The 17067-nt window shown below is 48.8% G+C and overlaps 1 protein-coding gene across 13 annotated transcripts in view; it reads right to left on the reverse strand.

The window, feature by feature from the left end:
* Window positions 1-17067, reverse strand: part of RC3H1 (ring finger and CCCH-type domains 1) — a 710644-nt gene that overhangs the window by 410632 nt on the left and 282945 nt on the right. For 7 of the 13 annotated variants that reach the window (XM_085601577.1, XM_085601575.1, XM_085601579.1 and 4 more), the window contains exon 10: window positions 11868-12085. In XM_085601577.1, coding sequence (XP_085457703.1) covers window positions 11868-12085 — 218 coding nt within the window. Of the gene's footprint in view, window positions 1-11867; window positions 12086-13761; window positions 14044-17067 lie in introns of all 13 variants that reach the window. The other 6 variants (XM_085601567.1, XM_085601570.1, XM_085601569.1 and 3 more) reach the window with 1 other exon arrangement.

The following is a 17067-nucleotide window of genomic DNA, read 5'->3' on the forward strand; positions in this document are numbered from 1 at the left end:
GCCTTCGGGCGCTCAATGGATTTCAATGGGAAAGCTCAAGGACGAACAAAGGCTGCAAGCTAGGGGACGAAGATTCTTCAGGTGCCAGCACTACTTCGAGAGGTAAGTTGGGTAGTTGGAGGATAGGTAGGTACCCAGGAGTCGGGCACAGGGGGCCGCAGGGCGCCGGGTGCAGGGGTGTCTTTTGATGTCGGGAAATTTTACCCTCGGTTGATCAATGTTGTATCCCTGGTTCTGAGGCTGCAGGCGTCGTCAGGAGCGTCGAGGTGGGTCCTTGGGTGCCGGATTCGGGGGTCACAGTCGCCGGGGGAGACTTACTCAGGGTCTTTGTCCACTCCGGCACAGGCCAGGCTTGGCCGGTGCAGAGTGTGCAGGGTTCGCGGTTCCGGGCTGATGCCATGAGTTAGAAACTTGCTTTGAGCAGAGCCACTACTCATGGGAGTCCCAGATGCTCAGAGTCTCAAGGTAGCCAGGTCCTCCGGGGTTTGTGAGGTTGCTGGCCACAGGAGGTGCCGGGATTTAGCAGGAGCAGGTTCGAGGATCGACAGGCCGGTAGGGCTGGGGCCAAAGCAGTTGGTGTCTTCCTCTTCTTAGCTGCTGCAGGGCAGGTCTTCTTTCTTCTAGTTCTTTTTTGCTTTTTCGGAATCTGGAAGCTGAGGAAGGAAGGTTCAGGGTGCCCCTAAATACTAGATTTAGGGGCGTTACAGGTAGGTAAAGGGCAGGTATCAATGGGTCCCTGCCCTGGGGTGGGTACACCCCCTATCCTGCCACTCTCCTGTGGGAGGGGGGGCAGTAGCCTAGTCCTGATTGGGCAGGGCTTCCCATCTTCAAGATGGCGAGAGCCCGGAGATGTGCTTCACCTCGCCTCCCCCACCTGAGGGATGGGGTTGGCAGAGGCTGGCACATCCCCTGTCCTTACTTGGGGTTTCCGGCCAGTCTTCCCGCCAGAGTAGGGTTCAGAACCGGTGGGGGCCAGTTTGCTGGGTACAGCAAGTGGCCTGAAGAATCTCACAAATGCGGCATGCCTTTTAAGCTTCCCCCTGCCAATCCTGGGGGAGGAGACCTAGCACCTCGCCAAGGATGTGCATTGTTGCAGGCCCAGGAGAGCGGGGGCTCTCCACCCAGGGGTCCAGCAACATGTCTGCTGTGTGGCAGCCTCCCAGACAAGACGTGGATTGTTGGTTAGGTTTCAGGGGGCATCTCTAAGATGCCCTCTGTAGTGCTTTGTACATTAAATCGCACACTGGCATCAGTGCGGGTTTAATGTGATGAGAAGTTCGATACCAAACTTCTCAGTCTTCAGTGTTGCCATTATGGTGCTGTGGAGTTCGTGTTTGACGAGCTCTCAGCACCATGTACTTTTAAATGGCAGCACTGCACTTGCAGTGCCCAGGAATGGACCTGGGTACTGTAGGGGCACAGGTCTCGTGCGCCTGGGCCCACACCACTGGCATAGGGCACCCAGCTAGAGAGGTGGCTGATGTATGCCAGGGCAGTGTAGGTTGAGAGCATAGCACACAGGGATGTGTGCCATGTCGACTGTTTTTTCTTGTACCAACACACTCAGCCTGCAAGGGCAGTGTGTTTGTGTTAGGGTACAGGGCCTCTAAGGGTGGCACAATAGGTGCTGCAGCCCTTAGCGGCGTTCCTTGATCACAAGGACCTAGGTACCTAGGGTACCATTTCCCAGGGACTGAAATGTGGCCAGGGTTTGCCAATTTGGGGTTTTAGGTTAGGAACATAGGCCCTGGGCACCTGATTGGCAGGAGTCTAGGGCACACTCAGTCAAAGTACATTCAGCAATTCAGCAAAAAGTGGGGGCATACCATGCAAGAAAGATGGCACTTTCTCACAGTGCTGCAGGCCTTAGAGGTCTTCCCTGGCCACAGTGCCCTTGGTACCTGTGGTACCAAAAACAAGAGACTGGCCAGTGGCCAAAGAGTGTCAATTAGGTGTTGTCTTAATGCAGTTTTAGGAAAAGAACATAGGCCCTGGGTACCTGTTTGGCAGGAACGAATAGTTTCTTACCTGTCGGTGTAGTTTTGCAGCTTGAAGATCTTTCTGGATTCACTATGCTGTGCATTATTCCGCGATCTTGTGGTTGGGTCCGGATTCGTAGTCTTTTCTTTGTTTTTTTTTTTTTTTTTTTTTTGTAGCCCAGGTGGGCGTCGACGTATACCATTTGGTGCACCTCCCGTGACGTCGTCGTGCTTCCTGCGGAAGTCCCACCTTTGGGGCGCCATCTTCGGGTTCTTTTTTCCTTTCCTTTCCTCTTTTTTTTTTTTTTTTTTTAACCCTAGGCGATTGATTAATCCTTCTTGTCCCTTTATCTGTATGTTTGTATTTCTTTGATCTTTTCCATTTTCCCCCCTCTTCCTCCAGCCTCATCTTCCTGGCGGAGGTGGGTGGGTTCGCTAGTGAATCCAGAAAGATCTTCAAGCTGCAAAACTACACCGACAGGTAAGAAACTATTCGTTTTGCAGCGTGAATCTTTCTGGATTCACTATGCTGTGCATCGATTTTGTAGCGTTTTTCCCAGTTCTGTGGCGGCTGGGTGGTAGATGAGCGTTGGTCGTTGAAAATGTGCTGAAGCACCTTCTGTCCAACCTGTGCTTCCTTGTTCATCTGAATGTCCACGCAGTAGTGTTTCGTGAACGTGTGCACAGATGCCCAAGTTGCCGCGAGGCATATGTCCTGGATGGGCGTGTTCGCCAGGAAGGCCACGGTGGCCCCTTTCTTCCTTGTGGAGTGAGCCTGCGGCCCCTCCGCTAGCTCCTGTCCAGCCTGTTTGTGGCAGAATTGAATAGTGAGGGCAATCCACCTTGCGATGGTGCCCTTAGTCACTGGTCTACCCATGAAGCTAGTAGCAAAGGACACAAACAGCTGTTTCGACTTCCTGAGTTCTTTGGTTCTCTCAATGTAGTGCATCACCGCTCTTCTGGCATCGAGGGTGTGCAGTGCCTTTTCTGCGTTTGTAGTCGGGTTTTGGAAGAAACTTGGTATCTGGATAGTCTGATTTATGTGGAACGCCGACACTACCTTGGGCATGAAGTGTGGGTCTGTTCTCAGGACTATTCTATCTTTGTGAATCTGAATGTAGGGTTCCTGCAGCGTTAGTGCTTGAAGCTCGCTCACCCTGCGTAGTGAGGTTATGGCCACCAGAAAGGCTGTTTTCATAGTCAACATCTGCAGTGTGGCCTTGTGAATGGGTTCAAACGGTGCCTTCATGAGCTCCGTCAGGACCACATTAAGATTCCATGCCGGCGGCGGCAACCTTTTCGGGGGGGCCATCCTTTTGGCTCCTTCCATGAATCTCCTCACCACCTGCGAGCTGAAGAAACTTCCACCTTTTTCACCTCTGGTGTAGGCCACGATGGCCGCTAGGTGTACCCTCAGTGAGCTCGAGCAGAGGTTACTCTTTAGAAGGTGTGTGAGGTACCTCAGTACTGTTGAGTCTCTTGTCATTCTGTTTTGCAGGCCCTTTTTCCCGCACCACACAGTGAACCTCTTCCATTTTGCGCTGTAGCATTTTCGTGTAGTTGGTTTCCTCGCCTCCCGCAGCACTCGCATCGTGCTCGGCGGCAATCTTAAGTGTGCGAACTCTAGGTCTTCAGGAGCCATGCCGACAGGTTGAGGGTTTCTGGCTCTGGGTGCAGGACCTCTCCGTTTTGCATTGAGAGCAGGTCCTTCCTCCTCTCGAACCTGTATGGGTCGCCTTGTGCCATTTCCTGAATTTGTGAGAACCATGTCTGCCTCGCCCACTGCGGAGCCACCAGGATCAGGGTCATGTTGCTGGTTCTGCACTTGTCGAGCACTCTGTGCAACAGGGGTATCGGTGGAAAGGCGTAGGCAAATGTCCTCGACCAGCTTATCCATAGGGCATTTCCCTTGGATTGCTGATCTGGTTGCCTGGACGCGAAGCTTTGGCATTTTGCATTGTGGCGTGTTGCAAAAAGGTCTATTGTGGGAGTCCCCCATCTCCGGAAGAGCTTCTCCGTTTCCTGGCCATTGAGCTCCCACTCGTGTGATGCTGAGGTCTGCCTGCTTAGCCAGTCTGCCTCTACATTGTCCTTCCCCGGTAGGTGAATTGCCTGTAGATCTATCCTGAGAGGTATGGCCCATCTCCAAATCTCCTGAGCTAGGGATGAGAGCGGGAACGACTGTGTCCCCCCTTGTTTGTTGATGTAGAACATCGCCGTGGTGTTGTCTGTTTGGACCAACACCCTCTTGTTGAACAGGTGCCTCTGGAATGCCTTCAGGGCTAGCAGGATTGTTTTCAACTCGAGGTAGTTGATATGGCGGACCGCATCTGCTGGGGCCCATAGACCCCTCACTCTGAAGTTGTCCATGTGCGCTCCCCATCCCTTCTGCGATGCGTCCGTGGTAATGGTCACTGTTGGGATTGGTGGTGTCAGGCTTCTCCCTGCTGTTATGTTGTCTCTGTTCCACCAAGTTATCTCCTCCTGCACTGCGTGCGTAACAACCACTAGATCCTCCCAACTTCCGTTTGCTTGTGACCATTGTTGTTGTAGCCATTCCTGGAATGGTCTCATGTGCAGGCGTACATTCGGCACCAGCTGGATACAGGACGCCATCATCCCCATCATCTTGCTCACAGCCCTCACTGTCAGAGCTCGCCCCTTCTGGTAGAGCTTCGCCTCCTTCAGTAGAGCCTCTGTCCTCCTCTCGCTGGGCACTACTGTACTGTTGCGGGAGTTGATCTTTGCCCCCAGGAAAATCTTCACCTGCTCCGGTTCCATCGATGATTTTCCCCAGTGGATCGAGAATCCCAGATTTGTGAGGGTGTCTGTTACGCGTTTTGCGTGCCTCTCGCACTTTCCGCGTGAGTTTGCCTTGACCAGCCAGTCGTCCAAGTAGGGGTAGACATGTATTCCCTGCCTTCGTAGGTGCGCCGCTACCGCCGACAGGCATTTTGTAAAGACCCTTGGTGCTGATTTTAATCCGAAGGCCAGGGTCGTGAACTGGTAGTGTTCTTGTTCGATGTTGAATCTTAGAAGGCCCTTGTGCCTTCTGTTTATTGGGATGTGAAGATAGGCATCCTTGAGGTCCACGGTGACCCTGAAGTCCCCTTCTCTTATCTGTGGCAGAACCTCCTGCAGTGAAGTCATTTTGAACCTTTGCGTTCTGATGAACTTGTTTAGGTAACGGAGGTCTAGTATGGGTCTGAGGTCTCCGTCTACCTTCGGAACCACGAAGTAGTTTGAGTAGACCCCTTTGTTGCGTTCTCTGAACGGCACTGTCTCTATGGCTCCCTTTTGCAGGAGTTTCCGCGTTTCTTCTCTGAGTATTGCTAGTTCTTGGGCCGATCTCAGTCTTCCCCTTGGTTTCCTGTTTGGAGGTCTTTTCTCCAAATCTACGCAGTACCCGTACTGCACAACGTTCCGTATCCACTTGTCTGTGGTTATACGCCGCCACTCCTGAAGGTAGAACCTCAGTCTCCCGCCTACTGGTGTCGTATGCTCGTAGGCTCTTGAATTTTCTCTTCCCCCTGATGACACTTTTCTGCGCCTCAGCCTTGGGGTCCTGACGAGGGTAGGCGTCCTCTTGCGTGCTGAGTCACTTCGTCGAGGGCTGTTCGCCCCCTCTCCTCCTTTGGCCACGTCCGTTCCCTCTCCCGCGAAAGGACTGGCCCGAGGTTGATATTGCCAGTTTTGCTTCTGCTGACCTTGTCCGTGACCTTCACCCTGCTGACTTTGTTGGAACGCCTGGTGCGACGTCCCCTGCTGGCTTCCTCCCCTACCGTAGGGTCTTCGAGGGATTTCCTCGCCTCATTCCCCTCAGCTGTAGGGCCCCCATGGACCTCGCCGTCTCGTTTTCTTTTTTCAGCTGGGTGAGCTTGTCGTCCACTGTTGCTCCGAACAGTGTCTCTCCATTGAAGGGGGTGCCAAGGATGTTGTTCTGCACTTCCGGTTTGAATCCCGAGATTCTTAGCCATGCATGCCTCCTCTCTGTGACCCCTATGGCCATGAGTCTTGCTGAAGTCTCTGCCCCATCCAACGCCGTCTTTATACAGGAGTTGGCGATGTTTTTGCCTTCATCTATCAGGTGAGAGGCTCTCTGCCGGTATTCTTCGGGGAGGTGCTTTACTAACTCCCCCATCTCATCCCAGTGCTGGTATTGGTGTCTATTGAGGAGTGCGTTTGAATTCGCCATGCGCCAGTGCATTGCGGCGTTCCTCTCGACCTTTCTTCCTGTGAGGTCAATCCTCCTGCTCTCCTTATCCGGGGGTGGGCCCGAAGTTGCTGGTACGTTGGCCCTTCTCCTGGCCGTGGAGGCTATGATGGAGTCCGCGGTCACGCTACCCTTGATGTAAGGGGGGTCCAGGGAGGAGTGCTTATATTTCTACTCTGTCCTGGGCGTGATCGACCGGCAGGTCGCAGGTTCCTTGAAGGCTTCTCTCCCCTGATTCATCACGCTTTGTAGCATGGGGAGGAACTGGCTCCTTGTCTGGATGGGGAGCAGTGTCTCGATGAGAAAATCGGCTTTCGGTTTCTCCTCGTCGAGTTTGACGCCGAAGGCCATTGCTGCGCTCCTGACCACCATATTGTAGACCCCGATGTCGTCGGGTGGCGAAGGCCTCGAAGGGTACGTGTCCACGGGCTCCTCCGGGTTTTCGGTGTCGAGATCGTGCCATTCGACGTCGTTGCTGGTCGATGCCGCCGATTCGTAGAACGACCGTTGGTCTTCTTCCTCGGCTTCTCCCTCATAATAGGGCTCTTCTTCCTCTTCGAGTTCTCTTGTCAGCCCTTCGGCGTCGAACTCGTCTTCGACCTCACCGACGTCCGCTGATGAAACCGTTGGAATCTTGAATTCCTTCATTCTGGCGTCGAACTCCTTCTTTCTTTGAAGGATGTTCTCCATTTCGGCCTCGAGCCGCCTCTTCTTTTTCTCCATCTCGGAGATGCTTTCGGCGTCGACCGCGGGTCTTTTCGATGAAACTTGCGTCGACGTCGAACGTTCTTTCTGCGTCGATCGGCCCGTTTCATGGGATGCTTTCGACGACCCTTGCCTTTCGGCGTCTTTCGGCACCAGGGAGTCCTTATCTAAGGATCCGCTCGGCCTCTTGTCCGTGGTTCCCCCTTTGGACGTCGAAGTTTTCGGCGTCGGGGCTGCCTTCGTGGACTTTGACTCAGATTTTCTCGAGTCACCCTCGTGTTGTCGAGGTACTTTCTGTTTTGCGCTCGACGATTCTCTTACCTCGTCTTCTTTTTTCTTGTCGGTCTCTACGACCGTGAAGTTTTCGGCTGTCTCGGCGTCGTTGTCCTCGTCGTCCGAGGAGAGGCCCAGAGCGTAGAGTGTCGGGGGCTTCCCCTTGCCATCCATGCTGGCGTTGGCCCTTCTCTGCCGCTCTCTCACCCTGAGTGTCTTCGGCGCGAAGGCTGAGCAGGCGTTGCAGTCGATACTCTGGTGATCGACCGGTAGGCAGAGGTTGCAGACCGGATGCTGGTCTTTCTGCGCGAACTTGTGGTGGCAGTTTGGGCAGAACTTGAATGGCGTCTTGTCCATTGCGCTCAGGGTCTCTGAGCGTGCATTCTCCAAGGTCGTCGAAGAAAAAGGGCGCTGGTCCTCCTTTCTTCGCGCTCCTGCTGAAATCTTTTCCTTTCCTGATATCTTCTAGTGTTTCTATCGACGAAACTCGCTTTTCTTCCTTCTTCCTTCGAGTGTAATTCTGGAGCTTCCCGATGACGATCCAGACCCAACGGCGGAAAAAAGAATCTGAAGATGGCGCCCCAAAGGTGGGACTTCCGCAGGAAGCACGACGACGTCACGGGAGGTGCACCAAATGGTGTACGTCGACGCCCACCTGGGCTACAAAAAAAAAAAAAAAAAAAACAAAGAAAAGACTACGAATCCGGACCCAACCACAAGATCGCGGAATAATGCACAGCATAGTGAATCCAGAAAGATTCACGCTGCAAAACTCAGGGCTCACTCAGTCAAAGTGCATAAGCAGTTTGGCAACAAGTGGGGCAACTATGCAAAAAGAGGACACTTTCTTACACATACATAAACCAGTTCTGCCTGGCTCAGGCCAGGTTCACTCCAGAAGGGGAAGACAGCTTTGTGAGAGGCTTCCACAGTCTGTTCATGTGCAAGAGACAACTCCTCCCACTACTCGAGGGCCCAGTATAACCTATGGAACAGAAAGACTTTCAATAGTGAAAAACAAAATGCACAGTATTTCACTATTACAACGCCTGAAGTGATCAAACTGTATTAGATCCCTTCATTTCTGGATAGGACGATAAAGATCCCTACAAACCACTAAGTATTATGATTTGGCTGGATCCATGTTTATTTGATGCACAGTAAAAAAGATTTGTTAACGCTTTATCAAATCAGACCCTGACTAAGTTCTAAAAGTAGTTGGAACGAATCGCGTTGGCTGGATGTTTTGGAACTGGGATAAAGGAGGAAAGGAATACATATATTTGTAAACTACACATCGGATGTTTTTGGACTACAAATTTCTTTCTGGTGCACCTTTCCATTTGTTACTAGGTTCTGAGACTTGCCTTCATCAAAGTCACTTTTCTTGAGCCCGTGCGGCTCCATGAGATTCACTCTGCCCTCCAGCGCAGACTATTTCGGCATCATTGCCAGTTGAGGTCCTCGGGTCTTTTGTGTTCCTCTCTTGACGGTTTTGCCCTCAATGAAAGAGTTCTGGTTCTTCCCCTTGGGCCTCCTCTATCTCCACTATGTCCTCGTTGATGCTTGAAAGGACCACAGCTTTTAAGGACTCCTGTTTGCTCTGAGGTGATGCCATCATACAGTGTGCCAACTCTGCTTCTGCCTTGGCCTGATGGTCTTAGACATGAAATGTGCCCATGCTGTGCAGTCCTCCTTAGTAAGGTAGATGTTGCACACCTAGTATGTGCCCTTCTGTGCGTACTTGTGGTGGAAATAGGAGCATACCCTCTTTAGATTGTGCCCTATGTCCCTTTCTCATTCTCCAGCCCCGTGGTCTTGTTGAGCCGGTCTTCTCATCTCGTTGCCACTCTGACTTTCGGTATTTTCTCTGTGTCCTTGATAAACAAAAAACCTATTACACTGCTAAAGTTGCCGCTAAAGCCTGCTATTATTCCCTACATATTGATCAAGCGAGCAATAATTCCAAAGAAATATTCTTCATTGTGCAAAGTTTTAGGTCTCCTAGTGCCCAAGCCCGAACTATACCAGCTTCGGAGACTTGGTGCAATACTCTTGCAACGTTTTTTTCGATAAGATTTGCACTATACAAGCTAGCTTTACCTCTTACACTTTGGCATCCAAGACTTCTCTAGCTGGCTTTTCACCTGTTGCGCCTACGAATATCTTGTCGACTTTTGAGCCTACTGAGCTGGCCTGCTCTCTCAAAATTCTTAAGTCCTTGAAGTCGGGCTCTCCAACTGACCCCTGTGGTGCCAGACTCCTGGCCTCGGTTAAGGATACTATTAATCCAGAAGTTAATAAAATCGTTAATATGTCTTTGCAGGAAGGCTTTGTTCCAGCTTCTTGGAAACAGGCACAGATTCTCTCTCTTCTCAAGAAACCATCCCTTGACCCTCTGACACCGTGAAACTATTGCCCTATATCATTGCTGCCTAGCCGGTCTAAAGTCTGCGAGAAGATTGTCACCAAGCAGCTGACTAATTATGTTGAGACGTCGGGTCTGTTGCACCCGGCCCAATCGGGATTTCGTGCCTTGTTTAGCACCGAGTCTGCCCTGCTTGAGGTGACGAAGGCAATTCGTGAGTGTTTGGATGCCGGCGGGAGAGCGGCATTGGTTATGCTGGATCTCTCGGCGGCATTCGACGCGGTGCCACACTCTTTGCTTCTGGATCGCCTTTCAGAGATTGGGATTTCTGGCTCAGTTTGGCGCTGGATCGAATCTTTCCTGAAAGACCGTTCACAGTAGATCCGGCTCCCTCCTTGTGTCTCAGTATCGCAGCGTGTAGCTGCGGGTGTCCCACAGGGGTCATTTCTTAGCCCCCTTCTATTCAACATCTTTGGGGCTAAGGTGATGGCCTATGCGGATGATACTCCGCTCCTGTTTTCTTGAGGTAAGGATGATGATTCAGTTTCAACAGCTCAACACTGTCTCTCCTCAGTTTTTTGTTGGCTGGCCCAGGCACAGCTTACATGTAACGAAGAGAAATCAGAGGTCCTCTTGTATGGTGTCTTTCCAGATAACTTTCGAGAGAGGTTATGGCCCCCTGGCTTTCCCTTGCCCAAAGCAATGGGTATTGCAGCAAAAAACCTAGGGGTTTGGTACAATGAGAATTTGTCCTTTTTTACCCAGGTTAAAAAGCTATTTGGATCTTGCTTTGGCATTCTGAAAGCTCTGAGGAAGTTTTTACCCCTCCTTCCAAGACCGTCCAAAGAAACGGTTGTCCGTGCTTTGATTTGGTCTCGCTTGGATTATGCCAATGCCCTTTATTTTGGCATTTCTGGCTACCTCCTGAATAAACTACAGGTCATCCAAAAATCGTCCGTCAGACTCCTGCTGGGTATATCTCGCAGGTGCAGTGTGCGGGCTCATTTGCGCTCTCTGTACTGGCTCCCGGTGGAGTTTCGTACAAAATTTAAAACTCTGGCCATTGCCCATAGGGCCCTTTATGGCCTGGGTCCTCTCTATCTTCAGAAGAGGCTTGCCTTTTATATTCCTGCAAGACAGCTGCGGTCTTCCTCCCAATTTCTGATGCTGACGCCTAGATTTAAACGCCAGAGGCTGGGCTGGAGCTCCTTTGTGCGTAAGGCCGCTCTGGCTTGGAATGCTTAACCCTTGGCGCTTCGGAGCACTCAAGATTTTGTGATCTTTAAAAAAAAGTTTAAAACTCTTCTCTTTGAATAATGCTTTGGCCTGTGGTTCCTTTTCTTAGCTCGCGCCAGGACACTCTGCTGAGTATCTGTGCGCGTTATAAATTGACCTAACATAACATAACATGTCCTAGCATTAGTCATTCCTGTTCCCTCAAAGGAGATACTCTGTGGAAAAAAGTTTCCTTCTTGGAATTCCATATGAAGATGGTGACTGCGTTGTGGGACTTCTGTAGCATAGTCCGACATCATACGAGGGGGGCGGAGGTTTAAACCCAAATGGTCAACAACACTCACGAAGAAAAAAAAAATTGAGAGAGGGAAAAGAGAATTCAGGGAGACAGACTTTCTGAATCAACCATTAAGTGGCAGAACAATGCACAGTATGTAAATGCAGAAAAGATTCACACTGCAAAACCTAGGGATATGATCATGCACTGCAAAGAGGTTTTATCTTGAAACACAGGTAGGCTGATTTTGGATGGCAAGCTGTTTGGATACTGAACTACATGAATATGATGAAATAGATTCATGAATAAAGGAATCACATGAATTTTAGCCATACAAAAAAAATCTTTAACAAAAGAGCAAACCACATTTTGATGACTAACCAATAACCAAAGGAAACACTAGTCTGACAAATCCAAAGAAATATTTCCAGAGATCACCATTAATTAGGGTAAGTACTGAATGGACATTTTATAAATTCAGTAACTCTCAAAGTACATCTTGTTCTCAAAGTTTCCTCCAGTGCTAGGGGACAATTTTGGTCAGTCTGCTTTAGTGAGGTTTGTCTCAGTTGTATGGTGCTTCAGGGATAAAATACATAAAAGCATTAAAGATAAGTGTTCACTATCCTGCATAGAGAAAATTGACCCAATCCAACATACTGCATGAGGTTTGAGCATGTTCATTTTCAACATTTTGCCAAACCTTATTTTTTCACTCAATTTTAAACTCATTCATGACTAATAAATATAGGTGATTTCACCAAAGCAGCAATAAGATACCAGCCTTAAACCTGAAAACAAACATTCTAGACTCACTTTGTGGATATGCAGCAGGTTCAAAAGGTGGGGCAGCAGCCCGAGGGTCCTGGTAGAAAACATCAGGCTGCTGGGGTGGGTAGAGCTGGGAACCCCGCGGCACCATCTGTAGCTGTTTGCTGACAGACAGAGGAGGCATATCACTAGGAGTCCGGGAGGGCACAGGGTGGGAGTTTGCGGGCAAGGCAGGGATTGACGTCTTGGGGACAGTTTCCAGTCTGAAAAAAAAAAATAGCAACTGAACAATTCACAAATGAGAACATGAAAATTAGAAAGGATAGCTTTGTAGACAAACTTGACAATTCCTATTTAAACACTACAGAGATACATCATTTAAGCCTGTAAGTGGATCTTTAGAGTATTCAGAAAGGAAGGATTTGCAAGACTAAACACATTTCAGACACACCGAGTTAAAACATAAGGTTTGCCAACTTGAAACAACAAAAATCCATATTTATGCAATCGCCACATTTTGTGATTTACAAGAAGTTATCTAGTTGCAGGTTACTGAATCCTCAAGTGTCTAAGGTATTGATGTGTGCCACTTAAGATTCTAATAAATAAATAAAACAATTCCCCGCCCCCCAAAAAAAGAAACCGGCAGTCCAAATGACAGAGTAAAATGGGTCTTTAAAAAAATGAATATACATATTATCCTAAAGGAAGGTTTAATACAAGTTGCTCTTAAAGGTGTTAATGTTCAGACAGGCAGAAAGAAGGCTGTTTTATGCATATGGTCTGCCTCGCTCACCTCAAAATAAGGGGGGGGGGGGGGGGAGGGGGTGGTGTGTTAGGGTCAGATGAAATAGATAATGTAAACAATTGTTTTTCGATGTCTTTGGTATTTTTTCCTGCCATTCAGTAGGCATTTCATCATCTACACACTGTGGTCACAACAGTGATAAAGATGATGTGATTTTAGAAACTATCTTTCTATTCTAATGAAATGGAATGCACTCTGGCATGTTAACTTGTTATCTTTTCAAGTGACAACAAAGGTGACAATTTCCACAGAAGCGAAAGGGTAATTGTGTTTTGGAATGAAACAAATGATTCAAGTAAAAATAAAGAGCAAGGAATGAATTCTCATTACAATAATCATATTTACAGATTCTGCTCATTCGTGTAAATCTGAAAATTGCATGTGGCATTCATAAACAAATTAGGGCTCCAACATTAGTTTTTACTGCACTGGCTGAGTCCAAGGAAAGTGAATCTCCCTTTCCTTACAGTCACTTTTTCAAGCGTTTATGGTGCATTCGTATCTTAATGTTAAGGTGGCGTTTAGCCCATTGTGCCCGAGGTCTGAACAGAAGTGTGCCTAAAGCACATCTGTAACAGTGAAACTTCAGATAATTCTTCAAAGAACCACCTCTCAAGGTTTCCATATACTAATTTCTCCTCCACACAATAGAATTAAACATTCTACAAAAACAATGTGTGAGTCAACACTTAGATCCTATAAAGACCAAGGAACAATTGTGGATCATTTTTGGTAATACTGCTCCTTTAGGGTTCCTTTTTAGAAAAAAGTTTTTCAAAAATGAGCAACCAGTACTATTTTTCCAGATATTTTAGGAGCCTCTAACAGACAAAACTTAATTCTACCTATACCCTCCAACTGAAACAAAAACCGAAACACACATGCAAGCACTAGTAAATGAGGCACGAAAAACTGAGGGATGAAAATTAAAAGTTTTAGGTAAGCATGGGAATCTGCACATTACTAAACTGTTTTAGTTTTCAGTGAATACATCTCAACAAGGATAAGTAGCTTTCAGGCAAACAATAAATGTGGAGCCCCAACACCCAATTTATGTGCCAGCTATTATAACAATACTTCCTCATGATTCATTATGTAACAATGTGGCAAAGGATTTACAAAGATGCGTACAGGTCAGGAGGGGACCCGGGGGCACTGGTGCTCAGGTGGTCCATCTTCCCTTGCTTCAAGTTGGATTCGTAGCCAGAGTCTGTTCCCCGTGAGATGAGCTGCGTCACTGCGCTCCCTCCAGACACGATGCCATTTGGCAGACCTGAAGGCTTCCGGCTGGGCATGTCCACCGACCCTTCGTCAGACAGCAGGGGTCCAGAGGGTAGGCCCACTTCATTCAGCTGGCCCAGGGAGGCACTCAGGGGTCTTCTGGGAACCAGACGCTTGTTCATTTTACGGAATCTGGCGGCAGACAAACAAAACGACAGTCAGCTCCTCCAAAGGCGAACGGCACGCTTATCTGCCGGCGAGCAGGTATCTCTCTCCAGCGAGAACCTATTTTAAGAATTGAGAGGTGGTGTAGCACACTGCCTAATGTGCGCATGTTTGTGTGTGTGTGTGTGTGTGTGTGTGTGTGTACGCGCATGTGCACGTGAGACAGCAAGCTAGAGAAACACACAATCCAAACAATAATACTTGGCTTACAATGGCCTGAACACGCAAACCACAGAGAAAGCCACAACGTATTCGGAAAGCTGTAGGCACCTTGCATCAGAAGCCTCTTTTAATCACACAGATTTAAAAGTCACAGAAAAAAAGTAAAGTTTTTCATATCACTCAAGGAACCATTTCTTAAAAGTCTGAAGGAGCAGTAGTACCAAAAATATCACAACAAAAATTGTTGATTACTTGACCTACTCATTTTGTTTTGTCATTGAAGAAAGTATTCATTGGGGGTGACAACAGGGTTGTTGCATGCCTTACTTTGAGATCTTTAAGATTAATGACTGGCAGCTACACCCACAAACACCCCTCCTCCCAAAAAAATGCAACTCCAAATATTACTACATCTGCAACGTTGGCATTGGCTGCAATACAGCTTTCAGGAAATTAACATTTAACCGCTCCTTAAGAATGCCACGAAATGTAGGACAGAAATTGGTATGTGAATATTTTGGTCAGTCATTCTGAATTTGACTTAATTGGTTATTTTTTTCCCATAAAACTCTGTTTTGTTTATCAAATAAATGCTATTTATAGTGCTAATGATTTTTTTTTTTTTTTTTTTTAAATAAAGGGGATGGGGGGGGGGGGGGGGGGGATTTGTTGAAAAACGTAAACCTCAGCCAATCCTAGTTCTCTCACTTCATAATTGGTTATTGGAAGAAGCTGGCTCTTTATGTGATAGATCATTAAGTTGATATACCATGTAAAGACTCCAGGGGTTCCCTTACGAGTGGACAGGGGCTTGCTGTGCAATCCCAAAGTGCTCTTTTGGGGAGTAGGGTGGACGAGCAGCTTTAGGCTTAACATAGAGGAGTGCAAGACATTTATAAACTATACACAGAGTAATAAATTCCAACACAACTCAAGAAGATCCACACCATTTCATAAATATACCAAGTACCTTTATATATGATTTAACATCAGAAAAACCGTTTAGGTAAGTAGGTTTAATATAAGTATTTTTCACTTTCAAAAGTGGACAGTGCGATTCCTGAGTTCTGTAATGTGAGCCTAAGGAAGGAAGAACAAGTTCTGCAAACAGATACAGTACATCGACTAATCGGACCAATCTTCAGGAGTTAAAGTGAGTGGTGGACAAGGTCCAAGGCAGCACCAACAGTACACCACCAGCAGCACAAGGGTGGCCGGCTGCAAATCAGCGTTGGGAGGCTGTATTTCAATAGGGATCATTGTAACAAAAGGCCGCAGGCTCTGGCTAGAAAGACAGTTGGGCTAAACCAGCAAGTGGACTCGGGCCTTGTAATTCTCGGGGACTCACCTTGGTCCTCTTCCCTCAAGGCTCTGGGGCGCCAGTGCAGAGGTGTCCTTAGGCATTTGTTTTTTCCTTACCCAAGCATTCGTGGTTGAGGGAGCCTGCATTAAGAGGTTGCAGGCGATGTTAGGTAATGCAGGACAGGTAATGCCACAATGGGCTCGAGCTCTGGAGTGCTGGGGAACCATTTTGACACCGGTGGCCAAAGTACCGGTCTTCTTTCCCTAAAAAGGTACAATTGTTCCACCCAATTGGCATAACCGTTATGCCCCTTTTTAGGTCTTTGGAAAATGGTGCCCCTGATACGTAGCCTGAGGTAATAGAGGGTCCCTGAGGGCAGCAGTGAGAATTGTGCCACCTTAAGAGAACCCATTCACCAAGGGCATGCAGGGCTTCTATCACAGACTGCGTGTCTTGGTGAAGACAAAAGTGAAAACCAGACGTGTCACACATCCCTATGTGTCATGTCCCCTAACACGGCATGTAATATTCGTAAGTCACCCCTACAGCATGTGAAGGCATACCTGCATGAGCAGATATGTCCCTGTGCTGGTCAGTCCTATTACTGCCAGTACAAGTGAACAGAGAAGGCATTTTAAAACGTGTTGGACACTGGTGAAAATGAGTTCCCCAGCTGTAGGAAGCTGGGTTTCTGTTACACTACCCGCCCCCGCCACACACTTTTTGCCAGACGACTGATGCAATTTGAGTTGATGGGTCCCTGCCAATCAGGTTCCCAGGGCCTGTGCTCTTTCCCATAAACTGCACCTTATACCCCCAATTGGCAACTCTCTGGCCACATCAGTCCCTTGTAAAAGGTACCATGGGCACTGTGGCCAGGAAAGGCCTCTAAGGGCTGCAGCACTGATTTTCTCTTCCCTCACTCTCTCTCTCTTCCCTCCCTCCCTCTCTCTCTCTTCCCTCAATCCCTCTCTCTCTCTCTTCCCTCAATCCCTCTCTCTCTCTTCCCTCAATCCCTCTCTCTCTCTTCCCTCAATCCCTCCCTCCCTCCCTCTCTCTCCCTCCTCTCTCTCCCTCCCTCCCTCCCTCCCCCTCCCCCTTCGTTCCCTCCCCCCTTCCTTCCCTCCCCTCCCCTCCCCTCCCTTTCCTTCCTTCCTTCCCTCCCTCTTCCTTCCTTCCTTCCTTCCTTCCTTCCCTCCCTCTTCCTTCCCTCCCTCCCTCTTCCTTCCCTCCCTCCTTCCTCTTCCTTCCTTCCTTCCTCTTCCTTCCTTCCCTCCCTCCTCTTCCTTCCTTCCCTCCCTCCCTCCTCTTCCTTCCTTCCCTCCCTCCCTCCTCTTCCTTCCTTCCCTCCCTCTTCCTTCCTTCCTTCCTTCCCTCTTCCTTCCTTCCTTCCTTCCTTCCCTCCCTCTTCCCTCCCTCTTCCTTCCTTCCCTCCCTCTTCCTTCCTTCCTTCCTTCCCTCTTCCTTCCCGCCCTCCCTCTTCCTTCCCTCCCCCTTCCCTCCCTCCCTCTTCCTTCCCTCCTTCC

The sequence above is a fragment of the Triturus cristatus genome, chromosome 4_2 (genome assembly GCF_964204655.1).
Source record: "Triturus cristatus chromosome 4_2, aTriCri1.1, whole genome shotgun sequence".
NCBI classification, from domain to species: domain Eukaryota; kingdom Metazoa; phylum Chordata; class Amphibia; order Caudata; family Salamandridae; genus Triturus; species Triturus cristatus.